This window comes from Anneissia japonica, unplaced genomic scaffold (assembly GCF_011630105.1).
Source record: "Anneissia japonica isolate Jap-2015-1 unplaced genomic scaffold, ASM1163010v1 scaffold667_len338742_cov159, whole genome shotgun sequence".
In the NCBI taxonomy this organism is placed as follows: domain Eukaryota; kingdom Metazoa; phylum Echinodermata; class Crinoidea; order Comatulida; family Comatulidae; genus Anneissia; species Anneissia japonica.
The window spans coordinates 22,892-33,078 of NW_022705208.1; the positions used below are offsets into that span (position 1 = coordinate 22,892).

The 10,187-nt window shown below is 35.6% G+C and overlaps 1 protein-coding gene across 1 annotated transcript in view; it reads left to right on the forward strand.

The window, feature by feature from the left end:
* The window catches only part of LOC117105413 (putative methyltransferase DDB_G0268948), a 10,416-nt gene extending 2,006 nt beyond the window's left edge, over positions 1-8,410 (forward strand). Inside the window, exons 2-6 of the mRNA XM_033246539.1 lie at positions 690-862; positions 2,942-3,155; positions 3,749-3,843; positions 6,922-7,056; positions 7,183-8,410. Of these exons, the coding sequence (XP_033102430.1) occupies positions 690-862; positions 2,942-3,155; positions 3,749-3,843; positions 6,922-7,056; positions 7,183-7,297 (732 nt within the window). The 3' untranslated portion in view covers positions 7,298-8,410. The remainder of the gene's footprint in view (positions 1-689; positions 863-2,941; positions 3,156-3,748; positions 3,844-6,921; positions 7,057-7,182) is intronic.
* Positions 8,411-10,187: the final 1,777 nt, after the last annotated feature.

The following is a 10,187-nucleotide window of genomic DNA, read 5'->3' on the forward strand; positions in this document are numbered from 1 at the left end:
TTATAGCTCATTTACTCAATACTGGCCCTGTCTCTTATACACATCTAGATGTGTATAAGAGACAGGGTTATGGAACCTCTATATGGATGGAAATAGTCCATCAATTTGAATACAGTTTTCTTTTTTTATCCAGTATTTTTTTTATTATGAATATGCCTATGTCCACACAATTTTTTTTTTCACCCTGACATGAGCTGGCAGTGTGTACCTATGCGTACTGTAGGCCTATGTCCTTTGATCTTAACAGACAGCACTTAATAAATCGACATATCTACAGTGTTAATGCAGCTACAGTAGATGGATTACATGATATTACGAGGATATATTTTAAGCACTGTAGATGGAAAATTTTTAGTAAGAAAAGGACATTTTGGTCCTTAAGCGTGAGAGTGTGAGACAGACCCCAATTGTTAGTCTCAGCCCAAATTTGTGGGACTTGTTGTGTATGCATTGTATGCCCAATAACAGTAGGATATAACACACTTAAAAAACATGAATCAAACATAAAGACAATAGCTCTGCATCGATATCATAAAATTAGCGTACTTATACTACATATCGGTAGTCCTACCATCATCATCTTGAGGTTACAGTAGGTTGCAAAATTAGCATAACCATGCTAAAATCAGTTGAACTTGCAAGGGGTCAATGCCAAGCATTTTTAATGTACAGTACTGTATGATTTTCAGGTTAAAGCCAATCGAAATGACGACTATGTAAAAGCAGTGGATGTCGGCTGTGGGTCCGGCCAGTTAACTCGAGACCTGGCTCCATATTTCAAGCAAACTATTGGTGTAGATGTCAGTGAAGCTCAACTAAAGTTTGCACGAAATTTGAAAACAAATACAAAAGTAGAATACAGGTAAGTAGGCCTATTGGAATGGATGGGTATATTCATTGTAAGCACCAAGGATAATTCCCACAAAAGTCTGAAGAAGACTTATTTCCAGTGGGGTACTTCTGGTGGTGATTGGGCAGTACACCAGGAGACAATCCCCTCCTCTTATTTGAAGAGTGTACTGTGTTTTTTAACATGCTTATGGGCCATAATGTGCACAGGATTAATGGCTTAAAACGAAAGACGGTGCACTATCGTAACTTGCATTTCAGCCCTCCAACTGAAACACAAGGAGAGCAGGGGTGGCACCAGGAATTCACCGATGAGGGGTCCAAGCTCCCCGACAAATGGGGTCCACATCCTCCTCCCCGTCGGGGAAGCCTCTCAGTGGTACTAGCCCCCTGTTGGAGGTACCAGGCCCCTGTCTGGGAAGAGCTGGCGCACCATTGCAACCCATACGATCGCAATATGTGTAGTATACACCTCGCACATACGGTACCACTGTTCGCACTAAACAGTTTTTAATCCCTAAAATATTGACAGCTTAGTAAGACATGCTTGAATTTTACTATCGGCGCTTGGATTTGAGTTTCCCTGATGACCTTGCTGAAATTCTCCAACAGGGGGGTCCAAGCGCGGGGTCCAGAAGTCTCCAATGGGGGTCCTTTGCCCACTGAACCCCGCTAGCGCCACCCCTGAAGGGGGGCAGTGATGGGAATTGAACCGGGGATCAAGGGATCTCTACTGTTTAGCTCACACATAGTGGCTACCACCACTTTAGCCAACTGAGCTATACTGTATGCTGCTCTCAAATGCATAGAAAATGTATTTAGAAATGTATGAGATATCAGACATCAGTAATGCATCTTGCATGCCTGATCAACCCAGTCAATATCTCTGATGGGTTTGGCATATTTTTCTCTCACTATTTTGTTCCCAAATTTGCTGCCAGAATTGAACTAAAGCCCAGTCCAGACTATAGCATTTTATTTGACAAAAAAAAAATGGTTGTATGCCCATATATACAGGTACTGGTATGAACATCTCTATTGCGCCTTTTGTGGTTATAAAGTGCACGCCAAATCTCATAGTTCAGGCAAAAACTCAAAGCAGCATGTAATGCAGTTTTCGAAACAATCAACAAAGCAAAACACAACACATGCTACAGACAGAACAATCAGAAAACAGTAATTGGATGTGCTATGCAATCGAGCGAGTCTTGTGCGCACGTTTGAAAATATTGGGATCAGAAATGTCCCCAAAGCTTAGTTGGGAGATTATTCCACAGTCTGGCAGCGTGACAAGGAAATAAAAACTTTTTATTTTGTTAGAATATATACAGTAGTCATAATGTGCCTACTTTGCAGTACAGTATATATTGTAGGGTTGATCATGACCATATTTATGCAGGTCACATGTGTTTGTCAAATAAAACTTGATAATCTGTACAGGGCTTCATAAATCATCAAAGAACTTCAGAATCATTATAATTATTTAAGTGAATGCGAGGCAAGTTGTGGCAAAATGGCTAAGTTGTAGCAAAAATTGAAATTCAAGTTATTGGTGTTTTCAGATACTTGAGTATGTAATCTTTAAAATGAGATTTTATTCATTGAAATTAGACATTTCAGGCCTAAGTTATAGGAAAGTGTAAGTGCAACACTCAAGATAAACATGATTTTTAGTAATTGCTTTCCAAAGTTATTTGTGCATACTTTTAATAATAGAATTCACTTTCAAAATAACGTTAAATAAACAATTTGTTGACCACTTCCAGAAATAATACTTTGGGAAATGATTAATAAGACATTAAACTGTTGATAATATAATAAAAAACAATTTTGGAATTTTAATTAATTTTTTGAGCTCCAGATTTTGTAGCTCATTTACTCAATACTGGCCTTTGCGGTTTTTGCCACGACATGCCTCATTTTATATAAATAAATTTAACAAATTCGGGAGCAAAAACAAGACATAATTGTGCCTATATGAAAAATGTTTCCATAAACACTTGTGACTTTCGAAGATAATGAGGGTGGTGATTATGTTCCTGGCTTGGTCTGTAAGTACTCAAAAGTCCATATTTTCCATCTGTGCCTACAGGGTTGGAAGTGAAGACAGCATTCCCGTGGAGTCTTCATCCGTGGATCTAGTGACGTGTGCTCAAGCTGTTCATTGGTTTAACTTCAGCAAGTTTTGCGGCGAAGTTGACAGGATTTTGAAACCCAGTGGATGCGTAGCTCTCATAGGCTATACAAACCCAACTATAATTTACCAAGGAAAACCACATCAGGGACTGAACCGACTTTTCAATGAGGTAGAATGCCTTTGACATTTATTTTAAGATATACTTTTCCACATGTATTAATATGACGGTCTGCAAACTATTTTTTTAAGGTCCTGGATGTTTCAAAATGTTCTCACTAATGGAATAGAACAAATAATTATAACAAATTATTGTATAGCACAAGAACATGGAGGTAATTTTCATGATCAGAACATTTTACCCGGTTTTGGCATTTTAGTTTCTGGCACGGCTCGGTCGAGGATTGGTTCCTGCAATCTCAGGTAGGCTGTGAATGAAGTTTGCAGAACATTGTATTAACAGACATTGGGATTGAATGTGTTTGCTTATTGCTATAATTTATATATTATTAATTTCAAAAAGTGTAGGCCAGTGTATTTAAGGCAGTAATCATGTCATCATCAGATCATGAAATTTTCTTTAATTATTTTAATAAGTGAATAATGAAATGATAATAATAGGTCATATCAAAAGAAACTCTAATCTTAATTTAGACAATAATACCAATGATAGTCAAGAATTATTTATCAGAAATTAGGCTAGTGGTTGACATTTTTATCTTTCATTTTCCTGTGTTTACTTTTTGTTTTCTTTTTTTTTTGCAGTACATTAATTTCCTTAAACCATACATCCCCAAAGAGCTTGAGGTGCATTATAATAAATATCGTGACTTGAAATTTCCATACGCTATAAATGAAAGGTAAAGTTTTGCCTGTTGAAAATGTAAGATTCTGAACACTTCTTTACTGTGATTCCAGTGTTGCACCTCTGAACAGATATATTAGGCCTTTTTGACGAATCGGTAGACATCTTGAAATGATGACAAACATTGCGAATTAGCGGTGCGTGACCAACAGAAATAAGATAACCTTTTGGGCTGATTTTCTGACATCATGTTATTTAAAAAATCATAACTCCATAACGGGGCGTCGTGTCCGAAACATTTTTCCAGCAAAATGTTCTTAAAAGACTAGTCTACACCACTATATGATTGAAAAAAAATTGAAAAATGTTTTTGACCTCTGAAATAAAAATGGAAAAAGAAAAGCCTATCTAAGTAGTGTATTCAAATAGGCCTGTGCATTACAGTGCAGTAGCATAGTACTTTCGTGTTGTTACTGTTCCAGTTACTGATAATTTCTCTTATTATAAAGTACAAGTTATATTTTATAAAGAAGTACAGTATAGTAAATCATGTTTTTAACACAGGAAACTCTCATATGGTAACTAAAACAATGCTAATCCTGAGTATTACTAGTACTACTGCACTGTAATGTTTAGACCTATTTTAATACACTACTTAGATAGGCTTTTCTTTTTCCATCTTGATTTCAGAGGTCAAAAACATTTTTCAATTTTTTTTAATCATACAGTTGTGTAGACTAGTCTTTTAAGAACATTTTGCTGGAAATGTTTTTTGGATACGATGCCACGTTATGGAGTTATGATATTTTAAATAACATGATGTCAGAAAATCAGGCCAAAAGCTTATCTTATTTCTGTTGGTTACACACCGCTGATTCGCAATGCTTGTCATTACTTCAAGATGTCAACCGATTCGTGAAAAAGGCCTGTTCACTTAAAACACGCTTTGTGTTAAAAACATTTATACCCCACTGGAAAATGGACGGTTTTGAGTTGTCCACAATGTATGAATGTAGCTCTGCAAATACAATACTTGAGATTCGGTTCCCCGACATATGTTGGTGTTTGTAACTCTCTGGTTATAATTACAATAATTCCTGAAATACCTTCAAGAAGGTTGGTTGTTAACCTCACAAGTTAAATTTTATTAGTCGAAAAAGGTCTAGGCCTATCTCTCGATTCGGAGGACCTAGAGTAGAATTTACACTAGACTAAGGCGAGAGATGAAGAAGCAATATCTGCATTGAAATACCATAGCCGTGCGCAATCTACGTATATACCTGAAATATATTTGTGATAGCTAATTCAACACTATCGGTAAAAAAGACAAAATTCCAACATTTAAACACCTTTAAATGCCCTCTAAAGATCATAATTTTCTATTTTGTCTTATGTTTGGGAGGGGGCGTGGCCCGCTCATCAGACGGCCTATTTCATTTTTCTGGCTAAGCCCCTGATTCAAACCCTGTCACTGTAGGATTTTTTTTATTTGATGAGATCCACTCACTAAGACTGATAAAGAGAGTGGCTTTAATAAATAATAAAATAAAATAAATAAATAAATAAAAATAATTTAAAAAAAAACAACATATTTATAGATGATTACACTTTCAGACTGCCAGCTGATATACAAGGCTCTCTTAAATTAATAGATAAACAAATGAAAATATATGATGCTCCCTGGTATTCTAAATTTTTGAAACTATATCTCTGCAATTATACTTTTTATTGTTTCAATAGCCTATCAATAGAGAGGCTGCTTGTAAAATTACGTTATATATACCGTATATAATCATACTGATGATTCATTCTTAAAATACGTTAGAAGGGCGTTAGAAAAGAGCAATTGAGAGCCCTCATTGATCAGTTCACTGGCTCACATTTGACCTAGGAGGTTTACCATTCGATTGGATTGGATTTATTCGGTGTAAACACCAAGGATAGCCCAGTCCTTCGAGGAGATGCAGTGATGGGAATTGAACCGGGGACCTAGAGATCTCCACGGTTCAGTGCACACACAGTGGCTACCACAGATTAGCCGACTGAGCTAAGCTGCTCTCTCTAATCTCTAAATACTTCAGAAGTCGGGGAAATCTCATTGTCCACCATTTAGAAATCAACATTTTCCCGGGAAGAACTCGAACCTCCCTTTCTCTGGGGTCATTGATTCATTATAATAATTTTCAAGAGGGGAACACCTTGAATTTTGAAGAACTTAAAAGTAATTAAGTTCTTCAAAATTCAAGGTTTTCCACTCTTGAAACTGTCAGATAATTTTTCCCATTGTTATTACAGTAAATAGGCCTTATGTGTGTATACATAACATAAAAAAAAACATTGAGTAAGTTGCATACGTAGTTAAATCCCAAAAAGAAAGTGGGGGGGGGGGAGGTCCCGTTGTTCTTCCACGGAAAATGTTGATTCCTAGGTGGCGGGAAATGAGCTTTCCTGACTTCTGTTGTGTCTTTTAATGACTTTTAAATTCTTCAAAATTGAATGATGATTCAAATCAAATGATTCAATTAATCAATGAACTCCAAAGATAAAAGGGGTCCGGGTTCCCCCGGAAAAATTTCGATTTCTAGATGGCGGGAGATGAGCTTACCTGACTTCTGAAATGTCTTTTTAATGACTTTTAAAGTTCTTCAAAATTCAAGGTTTTCCCCTCTTAAAAAAGGTCAGGTAAAATTTTCTCATTTTTTATTTTATGTGTGTATACATACATAAACAAATGAGTTGCATGCGTATCCTTTTTTCCATGAATCGATAAATCCCAAAAAGAAAGGGGGGACCGGGGGTTCTCCACCGGTGTAAAGTTTGATTCCTAGATGGCGGAAATTGAGCTTTCCCGACATTTGAAGTGTGTTTTAATGAATTTTATGTTCTTCAAAATTCTAATTTTCTAATAGCAACAAAAAAAAAAAAAAAAAAAAAAAAAAATGAAAAATCAGCTCACGGGTCCTGAAAAGGGAGGTCTAGAATTCTTTTTTTTTTCCCCTCCTATTACTCTGGTGGACATGATGCATTTCAGATATTTACCAACAGTTTTATAATAAATAGAACATACATCAATTTAGGAGCCAGCTTTAATGAATTTGAGTGAAATTGTGTTTTTCTTATTTTTGCTTTAAAGAGATGATTCGTTATCTAGAAAGCGAGAAGTAAATTTATCCTGGTTTTTACATATGCTGACATCTTGGTCTCATTACCAGAAGTTAATGAAGGTGACTGAAGGTAAATCCGACCCACTAGTGGAACTTAAAGCAAAGTAAGTTATAATTGAATTATTCAGTAATTTAATCGTTTTGGCAATAACAAAACCAGAGTACCATTATGCTTTTCATTTATTTCTGTCTGTTTTTTAAACAAAATTCACTACACTGTTCTTCTTCAGAATGATTGGGGAAGTTGGTGATAAATCATCAGCCGATGAAATTAAAATGGTTCTAGTAGATTCAATATTCATGGTACTTGCAGCTAAGTCTTCACATGATTCATCTTTTACATGACGTCATGGTCACGGATTGCCACCCACTGCAGTGAATGTAAAGAGCACATCCATCCACCCTGAATTTCTGAATTTGAAACGCTACAGTCATTCTTTTTGGTTAAGTACAGTTATAGCCGAGTGTCTTGAAAATGGCCCATATTTCTCAACTGCAACGTGTAGGATGAAATACTGGTTTGACACTAAAGTTTTACTATTACTTTACGTAGCCAAAGTGGGACGAATTTTTGTATTATTTGGTACTTGTTGTCACTATACAGTATGTTATATTATGATAGTGAGATTTTTCTGGTGGAGACATTTCAACCCCTTGAACTAACAATTCGGTGACTTGACATAACCTGGTGAAGTGCACCCCCACCCTAGAAATGCTATGGACATTTAAATAATTCTAATTTTACAAATTAATGCCTTTAATTGTGACATTTTTCAACAGGTCTGAAAACTTCTAACAATTTAATTGCTACTATAGGCCTACAGGTATTCTATAAAATTGCGATTTAGATGTACCTATGGTTAAGGAGCAAGACAGTTCATTCTGAATGAACAAAACAACATAATTTTCCTACTAATGTTGCATTTTATTACCATTATTACAAATGATGTTCTTATCTCAATACTCCTGGTAATGTGTATGGTAACTTAACTCAGTAGTTCCAATTTGCAATAAACTGTCACACTGTAAATAAAAACCTTACGTGAATGATCTCTGATTTCAGTTCTCGTAAGAAAAAAAAATCGAATTTCAAAATCGAAAACAAAACAACATAAATTTCCTACTAATGTTGCATTTTATTACCATTATTACAAATGATGTTCTTATCTCAATACTCCTGGTAATGTGTATGGTAACTTAACTCAGTAGTTCCAATTTGCAATAAACTGTCACACTGTAAATAAAAACCTTACGTGAATGATCTCTGATTTCAGTTCTCGTAAGAAAATAAAATCGAATTTCAAAATCGAAAACAAAACAACATAATTTTCCTACTAATGTTGCATTTTATTACCATTATTACAAATGATGTTCTTATCTCAATACTCCTGGTAATGTGTATGGTAACTTAACTCAGTAGTTCCAATTTGCAATAAACTGTCACACTGTAAATAAAAACCTTACGTGAATGATCTCTGATTTCAGTTCTCGTAAGAAAATAAAATAGAATTTCCGTGACCTTGACCTTTGACCTTTTCTTCCGTTAATTGAATGGTGTCTTTTTTCGATTATTATGTACCATTTCACTAAATTTTATGATGATCCATTCATTAGTGTTTGACAGACAGCACAACAAACAGACAGCTGCAAATACAACCTCCTTTGGCAGAGGTACGCTTTGTTTTTTTTTTAAGAACACAATTTATAAGAACACTGAGGCTAAAATTGCTTGAAAATTAAGAACAAAATAAGAACAAATTGAGGCTGAGGCAAAGTGTCAAATGAGATTTTTATTTTAAAAAACTAGAAAAACCAAAAAAGTATGTCTGTACCTTATGTGCGTTAGGTGTGACGTAATGTAATACCCTCTATAATACAGTACAGTAGGTGTACCTACCTGTCATTTGAGGCCATTTTTAACAGGGCCTTTTTCTAGGGTCATTTTTTTCAGAGGCCTTTTTTAGGGGCCATTTTTCTGGGTATTTTACCTACATTCCAGTACAGTGTATACTACTGTACAATAATAATTTTCTATGTTGGAAAAGTGTGTAGGCCTAACATAAGAACAAAATATGAACATTTGAGCCTGAAATCGGCCAAACAATACTAAGATCACTGAGCCTGGGCAACATTTTGCTGGTTCTTATAAAAAAGTATAATAAAATAGGAGCATGAGTATACTGCAGAAGATAGGTCAAAATTACTCTAAACATTCATGTGATGCCATTTCGACCAATCACGTACTCGTATTTACATAGGCTATGTAATATACTCCATAATTGGACAAATGCTATCAGCCATTCCTCATCTGTCAAAACGTAGGACCGATTACCAATTCCCTGATAAAAACTGCATTCACACTGTACTTGGCTTAACTGTCAAATGAAATGAACTGAAATCAGTAAATCCATCCATCAAATGAATCAGTCAATCAACCAGTTAATCAACCAGTTAATCAATCTCCTATCAATCAAGTGTGCAAAGACATCAGGGGAAGATCCAGTCTGGTAAGAAAAGGGGGTGGGGGTGGGTGGGACGTGAATTTGCGAACTGAGTGAAAATCTCTGATTTGTATTTGCTTTTTAAGATGTCGTTGATTCCAGTACCTTCATTCACAACGAAAAAAAATCATCTTACTGGTAAATACAAATCTCAACATCAGTGAACCTTCTACTGGGCACCTACCCACTTTCCCCCTCCCCCTCCCCTTGGACATTTTTATGGTCCCACAAAGTATCAGTGTAAAAGTGCATAAACACGTGTGTTTGGGACATTCACATATTCCTGGCGCTGTTCTGATAGAACATCTACCATAAAACCTCGAATAGGAGCACGTGAGCTTATAATCTCGAGAAGCCCATCTCGAAAAGAAGCACAATTTCAAACAAAGTTTGCAAAATTGTCGATTTTTGATATTTTATCGTTTTCAACTATAGAGTACTACAGTGTTACGTCACGATACCACGTGATACTACTCCGTTGCTATCGGCGACACAAAATGCGTTAAACCGACGCCATTTTCTTCACTGACAAACCATTGATCCCAAATTCTAACGTAATTATTAAGAAGTTGTATCTTAATTTTTCTTTGTAAATGTTAATTGATAATTAAATGTGTGTTCGGTAGCTAATATAATGCGAGCTTTTTGTGTTTTTAGTACATTTTGATGGTAAATTATTAAGTTTTAAAATGCCTATTCCATAAAGCCTTTGTGGTAATCACAGATACACACAA